The sequence below is a fragment of the Anopheles merus genome, chromosome 3R, assembly GCF_017562075.2.
Source record: "Anopheles merus strain MAF chromosome 3R, AmerM5.1, whole genome shotgun sequence".
Taxonomy (NCBI): Eukaryota; Metazoa; Arthropoda; class Insecta; order Diptera; family Culicidae; genus Anopheles; species Anopheles merus.
In genome coordinates, this window is record NC_054084.1 from 18,578,299 (window position 1) to 18,604,578 (window position 26,280).

The 26,280-nt window shown below is 46.1% G+C and overlaps 1 protein-coding gene and 1 long non-coding RNA gene across 5 annotated transcripts in view; one reads left to right on the top strand and one right to left on the bottom strand.

Annotated features, from left to right (window-relative positions):
- Positions 1 to 1,434: 1,434 nt before the first annotated feature.
- Positions 1,435 to 26,280, bottom strand: part of LOC121596428 — a 42,835-nt gene continuing 17,989 nt past the window's right edge. The window contains exons 1-4 of one of the 4 annotated variants that reach the window (XM_041921371.1): positions 7,071 to 7,135; positions 5,086 to 5,722; positions 3,945 to 4,732; positions 1,435 to 3,863 (exon numbers count right to left, since the gene is read on the bottom strand). In XM_041921371.1, coding sequence (XP_041777305.1) covers positions 1,614 to 3,863; positions 3,945 to 4,732; positions 5,086 to 5,695 — 3,648 coding nt within the window. In that variant the 5' untranslated portion in view covers positions 5,696 to 5,722; positions 7,071 to 7,135 and the 3' untranslated portion in view covers positions 1,435 to 1,613. Of the gene's footprint in view, positions 3,864 to 3,944; positions 4,733 to 5,085; positions 5,723 to 5,854; positions 5,875 to 6,629; positions 7,037 to 7,070; positions 7,136 to 26,280 lie in introns of those variants that run through there. The other 3 variants (XM_041921372.1, XM_041921373.1, XM_041921370.1) reach the window with 3 other exon arrangements.
- Positions 18,207 to 19,018, top strand: LOC121596435. Its single transcript, XR_006005279.1, has 3 exons — positions 18,207 to 18,293; positions 18,388 to 18,448; positions 18,518 to 19,018. It is a non-coding gene; the product is annotated as an uncharacterized LOC121596435 (long non-coding RNA).

Consider the following 26,280-nt stretch of genomic DNA (forward strand, 5'->3'; position numbering starts at 1 on the left):
TGAAAATAAATAAAACCGGCAACCTCATCACGCATTTTTCGGATTAAATAAAGCTAAGTTGAATGTTAAATGTCAAACACAAACACGCAGTGTCGTTTTTTCAATGTAAGCGAATAAATAATATATCCTCCTTTACTCTGCTGAATTTATTTCCAATTGTTTGTATGCTGTTTGTGTTTTTCTTTCTTCCTATAAATGTTAGCAAGCAATGGGAAAACAACCCCCGACCGCGGGAGTTCGTTGTTTTACGCTTAAGCTAAATTCCAATAAAACACGTGGAAACAGTTGAACTATCTAAGGCGAAGTGGGTGAATGAAACGAAATTGCTCTATTTTGTTTATATATTTATATACTGTTTATATACTGTCACCGTACCGTACCTGGGTTACACGATACGAGGTTTAATAAGTTTCATTACACTCTAACTGCTGTAACGTTCCGCTCGGATTTCTAAGAGTTTCTTCGCCACCCTTCTAGTACAATGACACGACGCAACACGCAAGGTAAATGACACTCCTCTTGAACTACAAAAACAAAAACGAAAAAGGGCAAGCAAAATTCCATTTCCTAAACAGCTTCAACACGATCTACTTCTGCTGCAAGGGTAATGACGCACTACTGAAGCGCAGCGTCCTCTATTTTGCATCTATGAATGATTGCATTAATAATTCAGCACGTATGCAATTAGTCCGGTTCGTCACTTTCGTTCCATTCATATTGGTCCGTCAATATTATACAAAACTAAAAAAGACACTAACCGTATTATATGGCCGTGGCCGGCCCCACTGAGCGAGGCGGACGAGCACCTCTCCCCGAAAGGGAGACCCAAGTCTGACACTCACCCACTGGGGTGGGACCATTTAACCGGACACAAACCTCGGTCAACCGTCCCGAACAGCATTTGCATAAATGAACGACAGCACGGACAGTTTCCCTTCCACCCCTTCCCCCCTCCCGTACCGATCCCGCGCGAGGATGACATGCCCAACGAGGCACGGTTGAGGCCCGGCTGATCTAATTAACGCCATCCGATTACGGACGGGCCCAGTACGTGACACGAGTGCACAATTCAATCAGCATTGCGATAATGGCAGTGCAAACTGAATTTATGCTGCAATGCGATTTACTGCACTGAACGAATGCATCAAGCCCCCTTGCCGTGTTGGAGCGTGTTGGAGAACCAATAAATGAAACTGGACAAACCCTGTTTGCGTTGAACGCGAGCATTAAACCTTTTCACCGGGAAAAGGAAACGATCAATCCCATCCTTCACATACTAATCGCAAAACATTCTTGAGCAAAATTGACGCACGCAGCTTCACTCCCGGGAGAGACAGAGAGAGAGAGAGCTTTCATTCCCTTTTCGGCAGATAGTGGTTGTGCTGGGTGTTGTGGGAAAGGTTTTTGCGGTGGTTCTGAAGCTGTATCTGCTTAATAATGCACTGGGTAATCGCCTTACCGTATACCGATACGGATATTAAGTAAATCATGTGCCTAATCTGCCTACCACAGGGGCCTACCACTCCCCATCCCCCATCCAAAAAACGACCGCCCCGAGCTCTACTATCCTACAAATCGAACAACAAATAAACAACACTCCAACCACAACCCGGTCACACGAACGGTCCGGAGTAGTAGACGCGCTTCTTGCGCGGCAGTATGATCGGCTTCGAGCAGAGCCCCGAATCGTCCAGGAAGTGTTCATAGTTTCTGCCGCTCGGTCCATTCTCCGGCCCGGCGAGCGAGCCACCACCGCCGCCGCCCGCCTTTGCTACCTTCGCCGCCTTCGCTTCCGGTCCGTGCATCTTGGGCGTTTCGTTAAGCTGCATTAGCTCCTTAAACGACAAACTGTTGTAGGGGATTTTCCCATTCTTGGGCGGCGTTATCGGTGGGTGAACGCTTTTCTGTATGATAATGTCGGGCGGCGGCACCAGCGGTCCCAAGCTTTTGTACTCTTCGTCCAGATTGTACTCAACGTTTTCCAGCTCCTCTTCTTCATCCTCCTCCTCCTCGCCACACACACTGCCAGTTCCATTTTCGGTGTTAGTGGTAGAGGGCGCATTACTTGAAGACCGTTCACAATCACCCGTCGAACCACCGTTTACTGCTTCCGGTTGGGATGGCTTCTTCTTGGAAGGACTTTCAGTACCGCCTTCCTCCTCCATCTGCTCCTCATCGCCGGTCCCATCCGCCTCGTCACCGTTCGTGCTGGGATCGGCTTCCACAATCACGTCCGGCTGGTTGGATTTACCGTACTCCGCGTCCAAATTGTACCAATCAAACTCGGCCTGTATCGGTAGCTTGCTGTCTTCCGCAATAATTACGGGAGTTGAGGTGGCAGTTGAGGCACCAGTGCCCGTTCCGACAGTAAGATTGAGCGTACTTGTCACTTTTTTAACCGGTGAAGTGGTTGCTTTTGCTGGTGAACATCCCACACCGGCGTTAGTGCCACCGGCAGTCGCCAGTGGACTAGCCACACTCACCGACTTCAAGTTCGGAATGTAAGAAACCGTTTTCACCGGACTTCCGAACTGATTCAAGCCACCCCCAAGGGCGAGATTCGTGCTCGAGAGAGCCTTCGTCGAGAGGGATGACTTTAGCATGGAAGGTTTCAGGGAGGGTCGTGCAATTGAGCTCGCCGCCAGCTTCGGTGTATTGTGGCTGAGGCTCGGAATCGATCCAGACAGGCCGCCGGTTGAGCTCTTGGCCAAAAAGCTTAGCTTATCAACCGGCTTCAGCTTCGACTGGAACGTAACGCTCGGTATCTGGCTGACGCCCCGGAACGGTGACCCAAGCTCCTTGACCGGGATTTGCTTCTTCGACGCGTTCCGGATGGCGGGCGACTGTTTGTTGATTTCCGCAATTATCTCCGACAGCTGTTCCCGGAACTCGCCGTCCTTTTTGCTGGGAGTGGTGGCTACCCCACCCGTCTTGGCGGGTGACGAAGACGCTGACGACCCACTGCCGGACGATTTGGTGATGTAGTTGTCCTGGCTAATGAACTTGTTCAGTGGTTCCTTCTTCGGTGGCACTATTTCCGCCACGTTCGGCAGCTTCGGCACGTCGGCGAACGATTCCTCCAGCTCGGTGCAACTCTTTTGCTCCTCAACCGAAAGCTCAGCTCGCTGCTGACTGGCAATTGCTTCCGTCTGCTCTTTCTTCTCCCCATCCCGCGCCTCCCCATCCACCAGCGAGTAATCGTCTTCGCATGCGTCCTTGTGAATTTCCGCCACTATCTGTACGCACTTGACCGAGTCCTGTATTTCGCTGATCGAACAGTAGTCCGGCTCCGACTCGGCAATGTCACTCTGGGCGGACGAACCGGTGCGACCTTTCACCGGTGTTGACACAAGCTGTCGTTGCTGCTGCTGCTGATTACCCTTCGACAGCTGCTGCAGCTTCAGCAGGTTGGCCGGTTTCGGAGGGAGAGCGGGCGGTGTTTTGCGCTTTTCCGCCAGTGCCTGCTCCCGCTCGCGGTCCTCCGAGCCGAGCTTCGACTCCATGTCGACGTAGTAGTTCGAGTACGAGTTGTGCTCCGACCCGATCGGCTCGTACTCGTTGCTGTAGATGCTCTGGATTTCGTACGTCGGCGACACTTTGTCGTCCTTCGTCCGATGGTTGGCCGACCCGTGGCTGGAGTTGCTGCTGCTGCCGGTCGTTTGCTGGAGCGATATCCGCGGCACCTGCACCATGCTGTTTTGGGTGGAAAAGTGGACGCGCTTCGAGCGGACGGCCGTGTGCTCTTTCGCCGGCGGTGGCGTTGTTTGCTGTGCCTTTATGTAGTGTTCCTCTTCGCCCGGCGCCTCCCCATTCGTGTCCTTGTTGCTGTCTCCAAAACCATCCATCGATTGTTGAAGAAGTATCTACGGCATAGAGAAGCATAATAATCACTAAAATGGTTCCTTTTTTTCGGTTTCATTTTCCGCCCTCCCATCAACCCCTACCTGATTGACACACTCCAGCACCGGATTGACGGCGGCATTGCTGTACGGTTTGCCGAGGGCCGTGTCCGAGTCCTCCATGTCGCTGGCGCTCGCGTACCAGTCGTCGTTCGTTTCGATCGTTTGCTTCATCTCCATGCCTTCGGTGTACTTTTGCTGATTGCTCACGCTTCCGGCGCTGGCATTCGCCTCGTAGAAGATGGTCCCATCGTCCAGCTCCATCTGCTCGCTGCCATCGCCCCGCTGGGACGACCCGACGAGCCGGTACTCGCCAGCCCGCTTCTCCTCGCTTCGTTGCTCCTCCTGCAGGACCTTCCCGTTGAACCGGCCACCGGTTCGGCCGTGGATGCCGTGCAGCGTGTCGATGCGGTTCGAGTACGGCTCGACGTTGTCGTAGTTGTTGTCGCACTCCTGCCGGTTCTGATCTCCCATTCGCTTGTTTTCCTTGTCGCTTTCGTAGTTTTCGTAGATTACTATTTTAGGCACATTCGCATTTGGTTCGATGTTAACGTACGCCTCGCAGCCCGGCTCCTCCTCGCGCGGGCAACTTAGCCGGCTGCGGGCGTTTCGCTCGGCCAGCTTCGCTAGCGTACCGGTGGCCGGGCCGGATGCATTGCTCTTGAAGCTGCTCGCCCGGGAGGCGGTTCCCCGCTGGTAGCCCTGGTAGGAGCGCTTGCTCGTGTACTTCCGGCTGCGCCGTGCGTCCTTGAACGAGTTCGCACGCACGTAAAGGGACGATTCCTGTTCCTCGCTCGACGAAGCGTACTCCACACTGTTGAGGGACAAGTTTTCTGCGAATTACAATAAAAAGGAAAAAGAGGAAATTGTGTTAGTGTGATTTTTTTTTTTAAATAAAATGATTGAATCAGGAATATAATGAGTCTAACCATAAGTATATGACTCTTTTGATTGCAAACTTGGTCGCAAAAATCTAAGTTGCAAAAATCTTGGGCGCAATCTTCTTCGTCGCAAAAGTCTTGGTCACAAACTTCTTGGTCGCAAACATCTTGGTCGCAAAAGTCTTGGTCGCAAAATTATTGGTAGCAAACATCTTGGTCGCAAAATTTTTAGGTGAAAACTTCTCGCATATCAACTTACGCTATTGAGTGGTTATTCAATAACCGACCGATCCCCATCAACTTACCTGTATTGACACTCTCCGCACCGTCCGCGTCCCGACAGTACTCGAACGTTTGCGTCCCGCTCGTACGGCACTCGAGCCGGTAGTAGTTTTTGCGACACTTTGGGCAGTACTGGGCCACCTCGTCAATGGTCGCCGGTAGCGCGACATTCTTCTCCGCTACCGACACCTCCTCACCACCCTCCTCCTCCACCGTCGTCGACTCGTCTTCCGCGGCCAGCTTGCGCTTCATCCGCTTGATCGCACAGTTCTGGCGGTTGATAACGTCATCCTTCTCGTACAGCTGCTGCTTGATGCGGCTCTGCTCGTTCTTTAGCCGCGTCTCGAACGCTATCAGCGCCTTCAGTATGCGGGACAGCTGATCGTCCCGGAACTTCCGCTCCCATTCCAGCTCCTGGCTGACTAGCTTCAGGTGGGTCCGGGGGCCGATTACCCCGTCAAGGCCGGTGCTGGAGGGGCGCTGCTTGCGCCGAACCTGCCCATTGTCAGCCCGTCGCAGATGGGCCACATCGTCTTGCTGGGGTTGCTTCGTCCGCTTTGCTGCACCGGCATCGGCGGTGTCGGTTGCGCCAGTACAGGCGTCGGACGTCGAGCAGCTATCGTCATTCGTCATCGTGTCATACTTCTCTGCCGCTTCCGTCTAGAAGTGAGATGAGAGGACGAGGGAATGAAGAAAAAAAAAGGATTTAGTGGAAAACTTTGCTGAAGGCTGTAAATGCTGTAAAGGCAAAATGTAAACGATGCGCGCTGGCCACTTTAAAAGCACACCGACTTTTATTGCCGTTCAAATAGGTTCACTCCCGTCAGCTCCCGAACGCGCCAGTTCATTAAGCTCAAAAGGAAAACGGGAAAACTTTACAACTCTCCCTGCACCGAACGACGAAGTTGCTTCTGCAGCTGCTCGTCCTGTTCAAAAGAGGTTTTTTGTGAGCATAAATTTTCCCCATTTGCATATTTATAGCTTCACTTCACGTTACACGGCTTACGCTACGGATTAAAATTGTTCTAGTTTTTTGCTCTCCTCTGGAGCCATTTTCAGGAAATTGTCCGACCACTATCAACAGTTTCTTTGTCATTTTAAAACCACACGCAAGCTCCCTTATTATGAATGTAAACGAACACTTTGTCTGAGTGTAGTGTGTGTGTGTGTCTGTGTGCTACGAACGATATTTTATTCACAGCCCTTTTTTCGCGATTTATGTTTTGATTTTTAAAACCGTGTTGCCCACTCACTCAAACTATTTTCGTGTGCTTGTACTTTCTTTTCCACCGCTCAAGTGAAAGCCCGTTCTCTTGCAGTGGTTGTAAACACACACAAAAAAAGTGGAAAACACCTCATTAAATTGAACGTCTCATCATATCTGCATGCTGCAATCACACGGACGCCTTTTGAGAGATCGCATGATACGCGGCGTCGTGCGCCAAAATGACAATAAAAACTCCATTTTAATTACAGACTGGAGCTGGTGGTCAGCCGCTCGTTAAGCGGGGGGGGAAATCAACACCCCTTGGAACAGTGCTGAGAGGGAGCTGGAGGGAAAACTTACTGTAACAAATCGGCTTTACATCGGGAAAGTGCAAAATCGTACGCGTGTGTACACCGAAAATTCGCGCTATCTTTCGCGTGGAATGTATAATCGCACTGATGCGGTTATGCGGCTAATCACGGTTTGGCGCATTAATATGCAATCAGCGGCATGCAGTAGGGCACAGTGTTCGAAATGTTCGGGTGTGATTTAATCGATAGAAATTTTGCACACTTTGCACTCTTCCCGATGGAAAACTCGGTTCCCACAAAGCGGATGTAAGCGGAACGTAGGAACAGCTCTTGTTAAAACTCAATTTCTTCTTCAATGCCTAATCGAATATGATGATAATTATGATTAACATTTCTTAGATGCACAAAATAACACATTTTCCTTTTTTAAATCCTGGTCTTATTTATAGCCTTATTTTTTTGTTTTTTCTCCTAAATATAGCAAACACACCAATCAAACTCCGGCCACAATCAAATGCTCTCCCAACCGATCGACTTTAAACACTAACCGTGAAACTGTTTTCGGACAGTTTTGATTCCATCAAACATCCACCGTCACCACCTTTACCACCGCAAAATAGATAAAACAATGTACTCCGCACGTTGATAAACTTTATCGCATCGTCAAATATTTGCATCATCACGTACCATCATCGGCAAAGGGCGATAAAATACACCTTTACGCGTAAAGGGGGCTTGGGTGGGAAACAATTACCCGGAACGCATTCGGTGGTATCGATTGCTGCTCGATATTGGAAGACGGCCCTTCCCATCGCTACGTACGTATGTACGGCAAGTACTTTAGCAAAAGGCAGGCTAGCCAGGCGAAAAATGCTGCCGGCTAAATCGATCTCCTTACTCACACACGCACTGGTTTTAATGGGCCTGCCAACCTCTCTGCCTGCTTGCCTGCTGCTGATACTCTGGTAAGTGGATGCAGTTAATCTTTGCCCCAGCTTACCCTTAGCCGGAGCCCGGTCGCTTCGGGTTGATAGTATCACAACAAAACCCACAGCTCCACTCCCACTGGCAGTAGGGCGGCGAAGCTAGGCACGGAGGTTAAATGTTATCACGCCTGATGATACCGCTTGCTGATGGGCATGTGTCAGCAGGTGAATCATTTATCGTTAAGATTGTTGCTAAATGTGGCTTCTGGCACGTCCACGGCGATGGTGATGGCTTAACTATAGTGATTTGAATGCTACATGTTTGCCGGGCTGCTCCGGCCGCTGAACGCTGAAAGCTTGCTTAAAATCCACCGAAGACAACCTTCTCATCCGCCCTCGGCCTTTTCGCTTTCTAATCGTTTATTTCTAAATTATCGATCACACTTTCCAATGGTAATAAAATAACGGCTAGCAGCATTATTACGAAGCGTACTTTTCATTTTCACTCTCGTCCCCGGCCATCCATTATCATTACACTAACCTGATTTGTTCGTGGCAGAGAGAGAGAGAGAGAGAGAGAGAGAGAGAGAGAGAGAGAGAGAGAGAGAGAGAGAGAGAGAAAGAAAGAAACAGAGACGAGAGAAATAGAAGAAAAACATAATAATGTGCATCGATACCGAGCGGGCGTACGCACTATCAGCAATCACACACACCTGTCGTACCTGTAGGCGATGGGGTGGACCACAGCCGATAGGCAACTGGTGGACAGTGATGACAGTGATTGAAGGATAGTAGCAGCTCCTTCGGTCGTCCGGTTTCGAGTCGATCGCTTATCGCACTAATAGCATTTTGAACGTTTTCCAGTCTACACTAATGAACGGTTAGGCTTCAATCGAGGGTGAGGGGTCTTGTCTTTGCGTTCTGCTGCTGTCTTTGGCTAGCACAAAACGGAACGATAAGGAATGGCACAAGAAGACAAACACTTTGTTTTGATTGTGTGGTATAAATGGTTTTGCTTGCCGGAAATGGTCTGGTTGACAAGGAAATACAGAAGATTTGAAAAGGATTCCAAACGATTTTTAAACACTTCTTGTTTAATTGTAATACATGTTTAACTGATGAATAAAAGTTGAAATAAATAGTTTCATCAAAACCATTCGCCAATGTAATATAAATAATGTGTTTTAGTGAATATAGTGTGTAAAGTTTGATATAATATATGTATATTTTTTCTATTTTTTTTTTCCTTTCTAAGTTACGATTTATTTATTTTAATCATTAAAGTTAATTATTATTGTAATACTATTATTATTATTATTAAATTTATTCTTAAGATGCATAGTTTAGCTTTAATGTTATATTTATGACATTAGTAAATGGAAAAAATGAAATGAAAGAAACTACTCATCAGCAGAGTCTTGCTATGCGCCTAAAGGTATGCAACAAATTTTTTACCAATTTTTTAGTTTGTTAAATACACTTAAACAATTATTTTAAAAATCAATGTTTGAGAATATTTTACCAAAAAACTAAGAAAAACCAATGAACTGCCTATTCAAGCGCAGTCATCTTTAGAGCTTATCAAGGATTAATGTCTATTAAATTCCAAGTAATGTTTACCTTTTAGTGATCATATTCTAAATCTTCTTTTTTATCATCGTGATTATTCTTAGTAAGTTTTGTATGCTTGATAAATGCTTGTGTTATAGGCAGATAATGTAGCAATTTTACGTATGATATTTGTTCTGATAGGACGACATGACACCGTATTATTAAGTGTTCAGAAAGTCGTTCAATAAAGACAGATTTTTACCATTTATTTAATTATTTTCATCGTTTATTCTCGATTTATATTTAATTATTTCAATAAATTTATAGCTAAAAACAATCTTACTTTCTGTCAATTTTGCTATCAGCAAAGGATTCACAGTTGGTAAAACATACCAATATAACCAATTTCTGTCTGTCCAGTTTTATTATGAATAAAACCAATATAGAGCATAACCCTCAAACCCCTCAGTTACAACTAACCGTACAACTAATCATCAATCATTCGTCATTGGTTCCACATAGCTATGAATAATTGCTGTTTATAAGGTCATTTTCGTTGCAATTTAATCCACAATTAGCTACAGAAACCGTTACGAACGGGGGTTTCTATCAAGCATGAAACTGAGAACGTTTACATCATAAACAAAGAACGGTAAACAAACACCCCGTCCCGGTGAACAATGATGCAAAACCACCAGCCGAGTCGTTATACATTGCTATCGAATTGTAAAATAAAGGCTCGATAAACATAAATAATCAAACAGCATCGATGACGTTGTGGTCTTTTCAGCGTACCCAGCCGTTCATCAACACATCGCACGCTGGTAGGGCTAGTTGCATTGTATTTGTTTGCCACCCGTTTTGCAATCATCTCGGGCGCATCAAAACTGAATGATAAATGGACGTAGATAATACCTATCGACACCACAGGCAACCACCAGCAGCAGCATCATTGCCAGAACACGACCGTGTACACCCGGAGAGAGAGACGGCTTGACGTTTGCACCCGTGTGCGGCCGTGCATCACCGTGCGTGCCAAAACGACTGTCCAAAGCGGCGTGTGCATCGCTTGCACAAGTCGTTCCGTCAAAGTTTCCCATCGTCATTTGGCGAGGGCAGTGTTTTAGAGCGCACTCCCCTCGCTGTCGATAACACCACCCCGGTGCAAAGGTCGCCCACCAGCACACCATTGTAGCGCGAAGGTTGGTGTGTTTGCGTGTTACGCTTCAGATTTAACTAATTAGACCACGTGGGATCGAGCGCACAAAACACCGTTGAAACACTAGACGCTGCCCCCCTTGCTACCCCTTCTTTGTTATGCATTTTCGTTGCACCTGTGCGCTGTGTGAAGTGTGTATTTCCGTGGCTTCCACCCCCACCCTAGCACGAAGTGCACCGTGTAGAGCAGCAGTGGCCCGACACGCTACCATGCTGCGTTTAGAACAAAAGCAAATGGCATTAAAAACTTTGAGAAACTAACTTATTTTTGCCATGCATTCTTAGCCCGCGCTGTTGTTCTACGTGGAATGGTTTCCAAATCGGGGTGCTAGAAACGGATGCAAAGATGTTGTTTGGAAGGTGGTTACAAAAGCACGTGCAAGAATGGGCTGAATGGGCATTCTTGGTTGGTGGTTTGTACTGAAACAGCGGAACTGAAAGCGCACCAGTTGCACCAGTTGTAATGTACATTCCATGCCAAGAGTGTTTCGTTATGCAAAAGTGCTGCTGCTATAGTTTACATTTCCAGTTTGTGTTTGGAATGTTTTTGATTGGTTTTTATTGCCAAGGGACACAATGGTGGAGAGAGCTGGATTCTTGTAGTTTGTCTTCAATTTGTACACAATAACAAAGGAATTTCATGTGCGCTTAGCCAATAAGAATTTATAAAAAAGAACACACAAGACAGCTCCAATAAATGAGCTGACTGAGCTCATGAACGATAACCATCGTTTTGAAAGTAATTTCCAATAAAACATTACGAAACCTTCCCATTTCAGCAGGATCCCTTTCATTGACCCTTTTCTCCTTTGGACACACGCACGCATTATTGCTTATAGCGCTGGTGGTACTTATATGTGGCACCAAACCCTAACGATCACATATGGATATGGACCGTCATTCGATTGGAGACCGTTTGATACTTTCCCATCACGTTTAACGAGCCATTCCTTAACCCTTCTTGAACCCTTCCAATGGACCCAAGAAGATCCAGCGTACGACATCCAGCGTTCACGTGCGTCCTAATTTCCTTTCGAACCATCGTTTGGCTAAAACCTTACCCTATTTATACTGTGCAGTGTGTACCCTTTTTCGGACTTCAATTCGCAATTAGTCTGCACGATGCAAATACGCTGTGTACCGCTCCGCTTTAATGCACCATCCATTGGCTGCTCGAATGAGCGAAGCAAACATGTCTATGTTTTCCGCTGACTTTGGCGCACTGTGGCCGGCCGTGCTTAACCCTGACCCAAGCGGCTGGCCCATGTTGGGTATGGGTAAACGCTCCTCTCACCCAATTCGAAAGTGACGACTAATCGCTCCAATTTCTCCAAGACCTGTGCGCGACAGGCGGGCGCAAGGCGGGGAGGGCCGCAAAATTTCACCTTTAAATTAATTTTAATAGCCAAACAGCGGCCTGCGAAGGTTAACCGATGTTTGTCGATTATGGGAGGTCCATCCGTTTCAGCTACACATAGCTGAACGAAATTTGTCTTTATCCCCGGAAGGTTTGAGGCGCTGGTCTTGGCAGTTAGTTGGCGGGTTTTAGCTGCTGCTTGCCTGTCCTGTGCTCCTGCCGTAATCAACGCGCACGGAAGAGAAATTACTGCTGACTTGCGTTTCCGTTTTTAGTGCGCTTTGTCAGCGACCTTAGCGCGCGCGCAAGGGACCCGCACCCGTTCGCTTTGGTGACACACGCACGCATCATGGAACGCGATTCGGCCATTGGCCTGATCGATAAACAACGCTTTTTAATAGCTGGCCACGGCACGGTACACGGGAGTTTACATTTCCGCGCACCAAAGTAATGACACGTTGCTGCTACCGTCTCAGGGGGTTGTGCCAATCGTCTTTTAATTTGCTCGAGCTACTCCCAACCTCCCGACCGGGGGACTGGGTAAACGGCAAGCGCACAGCAGATAGCTGCTGACGCTTTTCCGGCAAACTCTTTTTGACTTTGAACTTGGACGCTTTGCGCATGCGCAGATAAGCCTCCGGGCACACGTGAGCGGAGATGTTAGCGCGCGCGCGCGTTTAGCGCACAAAAGCTTGGCCGCGCTTGGAGCAATGGGGTGACTCTCGCTGCGCCTTCGTGTGTACGCAAATACGAAGAATGTGGATGAACAAGTTCCAGCTTCCACTGCCAGCTTCCCGCCCGATACTGCCGTGTGATGAAAGATTAAGACATGACCCTCCGATGGTGGGAAAGGATTCGCTTGGTGGAAAAGAGATGTGGTGGTACCGTCTATCCACTTCCGATTTCCAGACGCTCTTCCCTCCCCTGCTGGATCTCTCTAATTTGTTGATAAATGTTTTATCCCACCTCCGATACCGGTTTCTGCAGACGGCCACGCACGCGCCACGGGTCGTCGTGCCGTCCAGCGATCGCCCGGTGTGACGTACGAATGATCAGCTTGAGGCAGGCGACAAATCGTTCGCTCAGCTGCCAGACAGCTAGATTCCACGCTCCGGACGTCGGCCCAACCACATCATCCCCATGAGACACAATCGCATGCAATGCAAAGCAAAAAAATGCACACTAGCAGTTCGATGGCATCTTCGTGTACGGATCGGGATGATCGGAATGATGATTTGATCATGCCTGATGCCCCTTTTCCCCATCTACGCGACCAGCTGGTTCAAGCGGACCCGGTCGCAACACGGCACAGCATCCTCCCAGGCCGAAACGAAAGAGAGAGTTTTTACCCCGGCCGCTCGGGGTAAAATAGCGAGATTGAACATTATTCAAATTAGTTTAGTCCCAGGGGTTAGCGCATGGGCCATGTCCATGAATACAACACCACACACACGCACACACACAGAGCCACAAAATGGGTACGAAGGTGGATGGACCAGTCAATCGGTCGTTGCTTCGAAGACCCGATCGAAAAGATCATCGTAGTTCACGCGTTTTCACCGATCCCGATCTCCCAGACAACTTTCCTTCCAGAGCCTGGGCTGGAAAGGGAAGGATATGGGGAAAGATCTCACCTAACTTTCAGACGGCCAAAGCTTAGGTGTACAATACCCATCCTCAACACTGATTGGCAAAAGTTGATGATCGTTAACAGCGACTTTAGCCTGCCAATGCCAATTGCTGGAATGTTTAGACTTGCGAGATCCCAAACATCGCACACACAGCCTGCACTGTTCCAAACCATCCCCTGAAGGATGGGCATTGGATCACGATCTCGTTATGCCCATCTACAGCTAATTTTCTCCACAGTGAAGATCACGAGGAGTCAATTCCGCCTAGAAACTGTCAACGCAAACGATCTCCATTCACCAATTGCCTGCCGCGCCTGTAGTTCTAGAGACTCAACAGGGAAGGGAAACGTAGAAGACTCATTGAATGACTCTTCTTCCCGGTCCCTGTGGCTAGCTTTCTTTTCCACTCGCCTCAATAGGTTGGTCACGATTTTCCAGCGATCGCACCGGGCAAGAATTACGATCAGCTGGCGGAGATTACGGCAAAGCACATCAATGCGTTCTGTCACCGGGTCTTAAGATGGGTCCGTTAAGTCGTCGTCACGAAATGCGACCCCCCATTATAATTGAAACGACCGTAATTCCACAACAAAGCCTGTAACGCAGGAGGGTTCAGTTAAGCTTGAGCACGAGCAGGCTTTGCTTACCTAAATCGATCCAGGAAAGCGTTCCGAATCAAAAGCAACCTCCCAAAAATGACGTAAACAACGAAACATTCCAGTGAGCTTTGTTCCGCTCTTCCGCTACGAAAAGTTAATAAAATTCGCCCTTGCCATCTTCGGACCGGGGATCGGCCGATCTCCAACATTACAGATGTAAAGCTTCCACCGGACGACTCCATCGTTAGAAGAGGCTTATACGCACAGAAAAGATCAATGTAGCTCCAATGCCAATCGAGATTATAATTCCACACTATAAAGCTGTCAATTATGGATCGACAGCTGAGTTATCTTCGCCCAGCCGGATCTACATCTTTTATGAGGTGCAATTCACCCAGAAGCGACACGTCCGTTTCTTCCAAAGCCCTCGGCCGGTGAACAAGATCGGTGCTATCGATAGTCGTGTAATTGCTTCTTCCCTCGTCCGGTGTAATCAAATTAGGCACACGTGTGTAAATGACTCGCTTCCTGCCCAAAACTGTGACAATCAACGCTCTGTGTCTCTTTACTAGGCCAAGCTTCTTCGTTGAGGGAACAGTGTTCTTACCGTTCAGCTCGTCTGCCCGGTAAGGTTAGGTAATTGGTGGGAATCTTGCACTGGTACAGTCAGCCCAAAACAATACGAGGCCCCACAGTCACGGTCTCGTCAAGATCTGTCACAAACACGCGCATGGCAGATCCGGAGCACTGAGCCTGAGATGGAATACTTTCTGTTGCGCGTGTCTGCCAGCCAGCACGCACAATGCGAGGCTTACAAACTTTACACAAGACATTGGAAGCGCTTTAGGCACCATTGTGTGCGCCGACCTACTGACAAGATTATGACTTTAAGCATCCCGGCACCAAACGACGATGATCCGGACAGATCTGACCGTGACATTTGTACGATCAATCATGCCGTGAAATGTGAACTGCCCTTCCAAAGAAGCAGGAGTGGGTGAGAAGTTGTCCGCTTCGGTACGGTGGGAATCGTTTTCAAACTCGAAAAAAGACACAACACATCATAACGATTAAGGTGCAAACGATCGGTATGTTTAGGTTTTGGAGGATGAAGATCTTTAAATGGACCTTTGCTTAGTGGGCGGGTTCTGCTAACAAGCAGATCACGAGTTAGCATTTAGAGGAGGTAATTTTAGTAGATCATATCACTTTAAGGCTGTCTTTGACGGCAGCTTTAGGCGCTGTGCGTGACTTGCTACAATGCTTTTAGGAACGAAAAAGTACATTATTTGCTAGGTTTAGTTTCTCGTATTGACCTTCTCGCTTTAGTAGCTTTTTGAGTGACTTTGTGTTCGATGAGAAGCAGACGCATGACAACGATTGTCCGTGTAAGGTAATGTAGTGTCTCTCCGGAAGGCACGGGGAAGAATCTGCACCTACACCTACACCTAATTAGCATAATAATGCAATTAACAATCGGACACTGTACACAACCGACTGTAAAGTCCGTGCTCGTTGCAACATGTTTGCTGTGTAAAAACCGAAATAAAACCTTCGGTCAGCACGGTTGCCGGCCACCCAACCGACATTGTCACGTTGCAACCGGTTTTTTTTGTATTGAAAAAGTGTTCTCTATAGCGCGGTCAAATCGTTCTCTATAGCAGAACTATAGAGAAGGTTTTTCCAACCGTGTGACAGCGTGTATCATACATTTGGTTTCTGTATGCTACATCCCTTCTCAATTTCTTTCATTCTCTTCATTCTCCCTACAAAGCTCTTTCTCTCATTTGTCGATTCCGCACATGCTTACGCTCTTTATTTTACCTTCTTACTCGCACATACAAATTTACATACTCACACAATTCACACTGCCGAAAACCGGTGCGGAATACACACGTACCCGTCTTGCCTGCCTTCTCTCCTCCTCCTTCCTTTCATCCAGCGTTGTCTTCGTCGAATGGTGTGCACGCGTTAAAAATTATTCCTGCTTGCCTCCCCCTCGCTGCTCCCAGGTGCTGCGCTAGCGTGCTGGATGATCGTCCCTACCTTCCTGCCGCCTCTCCTCTACCAGGCGCTAGCACGTTGGAAGATCGTTCCTGCCTTCCTGCCGCTTTTCCTTCGTCCGGCGCTAACGCGTTGAATGATCGTTCCTGCCTCTCCTGTCCTTTTGTTTTCGGCACTGCTGGTGAAAGAGGGAAATATTATCTATTTTGAAAACCGCTGTTCCATTTAACTTGATGATACTTACCAACCAATTGATTATTTCTATCGTGGTCCGTGCTCACTTCCGTTTGTGCGTGTGTTATTTGCTATAGAAAACGAAATTGATTTGATATCACCAATTATTAATACCATTCAGTTTGATACATATTGATATAATCCTTTATTAAAAGCTGTACTTACCAAATAGTTTTTTTTCCGTACTGGTTTCACGAGAGAAAAAAACGGGCACGCATCGACGTAGCCTACCGCTTGCAAACTTGATTTCACACTACCACATTTTCATGTGAACGCGAAGCAGCGCCTTCCTCGGGTGGCTATACAGGTATTCCCCGATATACGCCATACTCGATATACGCGATTTCACTATAAGCTTTTTTTCTAAATTTGAAAGTTCTTTGAGCAAATTGTACTAATTTGACACATCGAATATCACATTCGAAATAAATTCCCTTTTGATCGAATATTAAAAACCATTTCAAAAGGTGTACAATTGTAATCTTCAGTTGAATCAGATCAAATAACTAATTAAGTGGTAAATCCTACCACTTCAAGCAAAATTATACGAAAATTAGCTATAATTTGACTGAAAACTCGATATTTGCTAATATTCGAGATACGCTATTGCCTCCGGTCCGCATTAATAGCGTATATCGGGGAGTACCTGCAAAATGATACAAAGAGCGGACGAGAGAAGATCGCTTGCGTGAACGCTTGGTGTAGCAAGGGAAATTGGACAAGTACCAGAAAAGCGAGACACAAGAGTTTCTCTCGAACGATGGAAAGAGAAGAACCATATGCAACATGAGGATGGTTGGTGTGACACAGCCAAGTTGCGAGCAAAAAGTGACCAACACCCAGAAGAGCAAGACAGAGTGAAAAATTTTCTGAATGTTAGAATGAGAAAAATGATAGATACACATAAAAATCGCGCGATAATGCCGGTTGGGCACGTACTTGCGTATCCGCCACCATTGCAGCAAAACGATGTGGCCTATTGCAGCAACACAGATGCCCACCAACACCTGCAATCTTCACCTCCACTGTTTTTTGCACATTCCGACGACTTCGCTCACAACTCTGGACCTGATGTCGATATAAAACGGCATAAACCGACCGTATAACCTGCCAGACGGTCACCCACACACGGTAAAGGTGGCAAGTTTGCATGCAAAAAATAACGAAAGGCCAAACGCAAAGGTCCGCCATGGTTTGCAGCCTGAAGCAGGCGCTTAAATTGTTGCCATTTTTGCTTGAACTTCAGCAGCACACGAAACGAGAATTGATTGATTCTACTGTAAATCTGTTCTTCTGTTGGCAACAAAAGCCTTGTCTTGGGGAACATGTGTGTGTATGTTGCTGGTTGCTAACCAGCTGATCTTCAGGGCATCGATCATGCTCCGGTTGCACACAAACCATCCATCAACCCGCGGGGCTTCCTCTCCCCAACCGGCATTATCGCGCGATTTTTATGTGTATCTATCATTTTTCTCATTCTAACATTCAGAAAATTTTTCACTCTGTCTTGCTCTTCTGGGTGTTGGTCACTTTTTGCTCGCAACTTGGCTGTGTCACACCAACCATCCTCATGTTGCATATGGTTCTTCTCTTTCCATCGTTCGAGAGAAACTCTTGTGTCTCGCTTTTCTGGTACTTGTCCAATTTCCCTTGCTACACCAAGCGTTCACGCAAGCGATCTTCTCTCGTCCGCTCTTTGTATCATTTTGCAGGTACTCCCCGATATACGCTATTAATGCGGACCGGAGGCAATAGCGTATCTCGAATATTAGCAAATATCGAGTTTTCAGTCAAATTATAGCTAATTTTCGTATAATTTTGCTTGAAGTGGTAGGATTTACCACTTAATTAGTTATTTGATCTGATTCAACTGAAGATTACAATTGTACACCTTTTGAAATGGTTTTTAATATTCGATCAAAAGGGAATTTATTTCGAATGTGATATTCGATGTGTCAAATTAGTACAATTTGCTCAAAGAACTTTCAAATTTAGAAAAAAAGCTTATAGTGAAATCGCGTATATCGAGTATGGCGTATATCGGGGAATACCTGTATAGCCACCCGAGGAAGGCGCTGCTTCGCGTTCACATGAAAATGTGGTAGTGTGAAATCAAGTTTGCAAGCGGTAGGCTACGTCGATGCGTGCCCGTTTTTTTCTCTCGTGAAACCAGTACGGAAAAAAAACTATTTGGTAAGTACAGCTTTTAATAAAGGATTATATCAATATGTATCAAACTGAATGGTATTAATAATTGGTGATATCAAATCAATTTCGTTTTCTATAGCAAATAACACACGCACAAACGGAAGTGAGCACGGACCACGATAGAAATAATCAATTGGTTGGTAAGTATCATCAAGTTAAATGGAACAGCGGTTTTCAAAATAGATAATATTTCCCTCTTTCACCAGCAGTGCCGAAAACAAAAGGACAGGAGAGGCAGGAACGATCATTCAACGCGTTAGCGCCGGACGAAGGAAAAGCGGCAGGAAGGCAGGAACGATCTTCCAACGTGCTAGCGCCTGGTAGAGGAGAGGCGGCAGGAAGGTAGGGACGATCATCCAGCACGCTAGCGCAGCACCTGGGAGCAGCGAGGGGGAGGCAAGCAGGAATAATTTTTAACGCGTGCACACCATTCGACGAAGACAACGCTGGATGAAAGGAAGGAGGAGGAGAGAAGGCAGGCAAGACGGGTACGTGTGTATTCCGCACCGGTTTTCGGCAGTGTGAATTGTGTGAGTATGTAAATTTGTATGTGCGAGTAAGAAGGTAAAATAAAGAGCGTAAGCATGTGCGGAATCGACAAATGAGAGAAAGAGCTTTGTAGGGAGAATGAAGAGAATGAAAGAAATTGAGAAGGGATGTAGCATACAGAAACCAAATGTATGATACACGCTGTCACACGGTTGGAAAAACCTTCTCTATAGTTCTGCTATAGAGAACGATTTGACCGCGCTATAGAGAACACTTTTTCAATACAAAAAAAACCGGTTGCAACGTGACAATGTCGGTTGGGTCGTTTTGGGAAAGGGAGTTGAGCCACCACCTCTAAGCACTGTCCAAAATACGAACCCTTCACAAAGTGACACTGAAACCGTGCCGTGCCTTCGCCGCTGCACGCGATTTGCTTTGTTTTGACGCAGCAAATGTCTTCAAAAGCGTGCAGCGACAACACTTCCCAGAGCGATTTTTTTAATTGATCGAGTGTGTGTGTCTCGACACCTAGAGCGAGAGGGCTGATGTGTTGGCGGCATTGCCAAATGTTTCCCGAACAGTTTCAGCATATTGTTTGGAAATGTAGGGTAATTTGATACTTTAATTGAAAGGCCCTCCCACCGCAGCTGTCACTGATCGTGATCTTCGTTCCGGTCGTTCGGTTTTGGGGCATTCGAACGGGGAAAGGGTAGCATGCCACACCGCCGATGATGTTTCGCTTTGTTTCGCTACGTTGAAACAGAAACAAAAACACAAAATCACATCTTGCGAAACTGCTTTGCACAAAACATGTTGGGCCATCAGACCCGTGTGCAATAGCTAATTCTTTCGATGCCTTCCAAAACTGGTGCTTGGGCGCTCCAACACATTCCAAAAAAAAGAAACATTCACACGTAAAAATCACGCTCCCTGTCGCAAACGTCTGGCAACGTTGGGAGAAGGAGATGTATACCAAAACACACCACACTTTCAAGCATCAAGATCACACGACACCGTCAGGCACGGGCGGCGACAACAAAACGATCGACAAACACGGCACACGCAACCCCGAAATGTAGCGCAGAGACTCTCACGGTGGAGGTTAGGTCATGCTGCTGCCGCTCGGTAGGTATTCTTCGTCTTTCCAGCAAGCGTTCAGGCTTGCTTTTCCCTTGCCGAAACTGTTAAATATTCATTAGAAGTGCCGTCACTTCCCCAAAAAAAGAAACAGTACACCTCCGCCGCTTACCTTACCCACCCACCAATGCTGCCAGCTTTTAATGTGTCACAACGTACGATTATGGACGATTGATGCAGGTCGTTCATGACACTTTCTTGGCACAGCTGCTACTGCCGCTGCGATGCAGCATTGAAACATTTACGGCAGGTAAGTTATGGTAATTTGCGTGACTCGACGCGAAGCCCCATTGTGTACCGTCATTTACACACAGACACACGGCAAACAAATGAATATTGGATGCTTCTTCGGCAGGCATTGCATAAAGAATGCATAATCGTTTTGTGAAATGTGACCGCGGTGCCGGGTGCGTACACGGTGCGGCGACCGAAACGATCGTACACACATGATGCACACAGCACTTTACGATCGCATTCGAGATTCTTTCGTTTCTTTAATCCATTATCAGCGGAAAGGTTGGGCTGGATGGTGGAAATGGGCTTTATGGTACGCTGTAAATAATGGGTATAGAATTGAACATTTATAAAACAACAGGGCAGCGCTTTATACAAGACGGCTATTGCGGATGAAAGTTAGCTTATGCCATTTTAATTACGGATGATTGTTATGTGATGTTACCTTTATGGATGTGATTACTTTCATGAGTTTCCTTTTTGAGGCATTTGTATAAGTGGTTCTAGTGCATTTTAGATCATAAAGAATTAAGTTTACAACATTATATTCCTTTCTTACTCTCATACATAAAAGATTTAATGAATAAATTATTAGAATTTCCTCAACAAATGTAGCATATACTAAAGAGATAGTGATAGTGATAGTGAGATATCAAAAATTAACAAAATTATCAAAAGTTTGAACTTCAACACAACAAAGCCAAAGAATAGGAAATGAGGCTAAATATTGGAAAAAATATTTCATGGAATAGAATATCCTTTTTTTATTGTAATAATTCAATACTGTATAAAACATATGTTTTGCTATTTCAATCTGCTTCAAACATTTTTGTAATTTTCTGATTATAATTTACCCATACCTTTGGGTCTAGATAATACAATATAACAAGAAATCTACCATAAAGAGCAAAGTTTCCCTCTATGCATAACCTAGAATAATTCAGAAGGTAATGATTACTTTCCAAGCAGTCTAGTTCACACCAGATAATGTTGTGGAGGCTTTATGGCGGAATGACCATAAGACACAAAAAGAGCCCACAAAATATAATCTCTGAATTTTCATCGGAATTCTAAAGTTTGAACTTCACATTTTCGACGGAAATATATCAAACAATTTCAAAAATCATTATTTCCAAGGTCAATCACATCCGGTACCAAGTTTTCAACACACAAACATTAGCTCCAATACACCAACAAACTCTACGATAAAGCTCATTTTCTTTGCAAAATTAGTTTCCCACCTCCTCCCCGCACGAACACCGTCGACAAAAGCTCATAATACCGCCAGCCGAAGCTCATCTCCATCAACGACACACCGGAAATGGACGCAATGGCACCAGTCACCACAACAACACCGTTTCGGATAGTAATAATACCCTTTGTTTATTACAAAATATATCTAACAAAGCTTTGCAATCTCCTACGCAATTGCCATTCCTTTTGCAGACGAGTGAGCAAAAGCAACCAACAACCAAACAACACAAAACGGTGGAAAGCAAGTCTTCTTGGTAAGAGGGTTTAAGGCATAGGTTTTAATACCACATGCGTACGGTGGCATCCACGTGCAACGACCTTTCCGTAGTACGGGTTTTCGTAGCGGCCAGACACCAAATGGAACGGAACGTTTACCGATTAGTACCGGAAATCAAATGCAATTCGTTCCACTGGTAAGAGGGTAGAAAAAAAAGCAGACTCTTTTAAAGCCGTTATTGGAAGCCTCCGAGCGTGCTAGCATCTCCAGCTGCTCTCCGCTCAGTCACAATTGTTGTTTTCGGGAGATGATACAAACAGCTACACAGCCGAAAACATTCCCAGCTTGCTTTTTTACTTTCTCATTCAACTCAAAACAAAACGACCGAAAAAAAATAAGCCCGAATCAACAGCCACAGCGGGAACGTCAGGAACCATTCCTTCCGGAACTGGTTTGCCTACAGCACACGACAAAAGCTTTGCGCATTGATCTGCCACCTTTGACGAGTGATAGATGCGCTCGATAGGGCCCTTCCTACGCAAAGAGATTCGCTTCCGGTACCTTGGAGGGAGAGAGAGAGTGTGTGTGTTCCGGTAGGCTCGGGATCAAAATTCCACTACCCACTGCAACTCTATTTCACCAGCACATTTGGGGGAAAAGAATTCGGGAGAGAAATTTTACATCCTCACCGGATGAGATTGATTGGTCCTCACCGGTGGCATCTCCGGTGGAATTTCGTTCCAATATTGATCTCCGGCTTTTGTCACACCGGATGCTCATCGATTTCCGAGCGGGTCGAAAGCAGGCCCTCACCAAAAACCATGGCCTGCGAGCGCGACGAATTTATGGCGTCCATTTAGCACCGCGTTGTCGTTCGGTTAGGTTTTGCCTTTTACGGTGCTCTACCGGGATGGTTATTATACACCCTGACCACCGGATGGCCGAGTGATCGTTTATGGCGGTTGCTGAGTGTGGGATTTTGGCAAGGGCCCAACGGCTTTCCCTCCCCCCCAAACGGTGACAGATATTCACTGAGCTTGTGTGTTTTTGATCTATCTGTTCACCGTTTTGCCACAATCGGCTTTTGGAAGGAGATAAGCATTTCACACCGGACAGGAATTAGATGCTTATCGGTTGGGGTCTTTCGCCTTTTGGTGTGAAATTTCTTTACGGCGCCTAAAGTTTCCTAAGCTTACAGGCAAAATAAGGATTTGTTAACGAGTTTTTGATTATTAGCAGATTCTTTCTAGGGTTACAGCTTAGTGTTCTAAATGGACAACATCTCATGGATGAACTATTCACAAACAAACATAAAACTTAAAAGGACACAGCGAAATAAAAGCTTCAAGTTATGACAGACGCACTACAGACTTGGAAGTTTGACATGACTTTTAAAGCCTCGCACTCAAGAAGCGCCAACAAAATGTAGATCAAAGTGTCTGGACCGAAATAAACACTGCCTCGCCGTCAAACGATCGCGCTAAATGTCAATTGTAGCCCAACGTTCACTCAACATTTGCATCCCTTCTGCCACTCAAGCATCAAGATTTTGACATTAGCGCGCCTCGCGACGTTTATGCCCGCTGAACTTTTCAACCATACATCATTTATCTCGATGACCTAGAGACGGACAAAAAGTCCTATTCCTTCAACGTACGTACCTCTAAACAACCGCCCGGACTGGATACAGTGTCATATGCTCGCGTAAGATCCACTCGTTTGACTGTAATTAATCTGTACCACCGCTGAGGCGCACTCGACGCATACCGACCATGCGGCCGACCCCGAACAAAGCAGCACTTAAATTCCGTCATCCACTGTCAGCCATTAACGAAAATAAACCCACCCCTCTGCCCAAATGGCAACCTTACCGACCACGCCGCACAATAAGCATGAATTTGCATCATTAATGATACCTCCCCGTGAGGCAGGCAGGTCTGAGCAGCTGTTCAGCTACCACCCACCTCCCTAGGAGGCCAAACACACACACAGAAAGATGTCAATGATCTGACACAACATGGCGCTCGGATTTCGGAGCCCTCCAAGATCAAGCCGGTTTTGACGAACGTACACGTGGGTTTGCTCACAACGGACCGGAGGCTACCTAAACGAGCTACCCCCAAGGACTCCACGGCGCAATTAACGATCTTCCTCGTGGCCGGCAGGACTCAACGGAGCTAAATTTACCGCCACAAAACGCATAACTTCGCATTGCGTAAACCAACAGGGCTGCACCTTCCGGGCAGTGACTGTTTTATGGTGGGTTTGCGGGCGGAACTGCCCCCAGATCGGGCCGCCAGAACGACCCGCACCACGCAGGGCAACAATAGTGCCATAAACCTGCGGCCGGCGACCGGCTCATGCCCACAGATGCATGAATTTATAAAGCAATCGACATGGCGGGTGGCTTTAGTACCGGCTGGGGTTGTGGTTGGATGGAACGACGGTAAGGAAATTTATCGCATGAAACATACACATACTGCTGTTTTAAATACGGTTTCATAACCGTGCACAGTTTGAGTTCATCTTGCCAGCTCTAAAAATATTGGATGGGTTAATTTTTTAGTATTTGATTCAGCAACGAGTTATCTATTTATGATTATAATCTTCCTGAGCAAAACTTTACATCGATTCCAAGAATTTTGACTATAGATATTTGTATGTCATATACACATGTATTCGTCAGGGTCTTTCCTTTATTCAACATGAACTAGCTGAATTATAGAGATTTGGTTACTAGTATACCTTTCCAGTCATAATTTTATTGGCATACAATTCTGATAATTTCAGTTAATCATTTTAAGCAAAGAGAAAATAAATGAAATCTTTATAAATTCATTATTGGACAACAAAGGGTTTATTATATAGCAACAAGTAGCATTTTACGGTAACCAAGGTATCATTCATAAACTACGTGTATCCATAAACTACAAAATAGGATTAATGAGATTTACCAAATTATTACAAAAATCTACAGTTGTAAATTGATGAAATGCTAAGATAGAACAAAATCCATGTTCAGTTCGAATATCTCGCAAAAATAATCAGCTTGGTGATTATAGAATTTAGCAAGAGGACATCCGCTACAGAGCTACCATATCGGCTACGCTACATTTTGCATACATTTTTATATACATTTTTACATGCATATATCTGTGAGAGAGAACAAGTACCTGAAATAAGTTTGTCAAGAATTCTTACTTTCAACGTTGTGTTACCATTTTTAAATAATCCTTAAAAAGCCTGCAACACAAACAAAATACTTCAACAGCTGGAAATACAAATTAAGATTGTTGTTTTAACTTCGTATGTGGTGAAAGGATCCTAACATTTTATTTGAAAATCTAACACATCTAGCATTTTACAGCGTAATAAGTTTATGCTTTTATTTCATCAAAAATCTAGGAAAACAATTTACACCCCTGCTCATACAAATAAAGCTTCGTTAAGTAATAAACTTTCCCAAGGGCCCACTTTTCCATTTCCACACCGTAACCCAACCCTTTTCCTTCCGACACCGTGCCATAGGCTCATCACCGAAGGTACCGTCAATCCGACCAACCAGCAGAAAAGGTTATGTTTCCTCCATCCGCTCCAAAGGTCCACTTTCATCGAATTTACCAAATTATTAGGTAATAACCACCGTCAGCTTATTACCTCTTCCAGCCACACGGGTGGAGGAGGTCGAGAACGCGGACGCCAATGAAGGAGAGGGCCACCCTCAACCGCAATCAATCGAACTGCTGCACCCCGGCCATCATCTGCAGCTGATCTGCAACCGAAACGGCACCGCTAACAAGCAAACTTTCAATTTCATTTCCATCGCGGCGGCGGCAGTGCACCCGCAGATGGAAAATGCATGCCTCGTTTGATCGAATGTTTCGCTTTTTATCGCCATCCTCCGCGCAGTGGCAGGTTGGAGAGTGGTGGGGAAGCTCGTTTGCATTTAACGTTGCATTGTTTGTGCATTACCCGTGCACCAGACGAGATCGTTTGTTCGTTCATTTGCTTGTTTCTAATTTATTTGTCTCCCCGGGAGGGGTTCGGTTGCGCAAAACGGCTTCTAGCGAGCAGCACAATACCGCCAAGGGGGAGATAATACGCTCGATCCATTAAACAGCTAAGTCCAAGGATCGTGGGTGAACGTGATGGTACCCATATTTTCCGAGAGACTTTTTGTGTTGCAGCGAGAAATAAGCTGCTTGACATGTTGAGCAATGGAAGCAGGCTGATAACATGCCCACATCAATCAATAATAAGGGTTTGATTAAGGTTGGAAGGTTACATCGAACGATATTAACCTGTGACACTTTGATGATTTCAGCCACGGACTAACATTTAAACACATTACAGAGACACTGTTATGGATGTAAAAATAATCCGCATTAATTATGCATCATGACGTTCGCTGACGCATTTGATGTGAGCTTTTCTTTAATACGCACTGCAAAACCTAATAGCTAATGACCACTTGAGTGGTCCTCCCCATATGCAACACACTTTGACCTAATAAACGCGAGCAAAACCGCCTTCTGTGACACTTAGTCGAGCGCATTAGCCACTTCATAAGTGAAGTTTGGTACGCTTCTCGCACTTAGCAAGCTGGTACCCGACCGGCGGTTACGGCCGCGTTGGCTATTT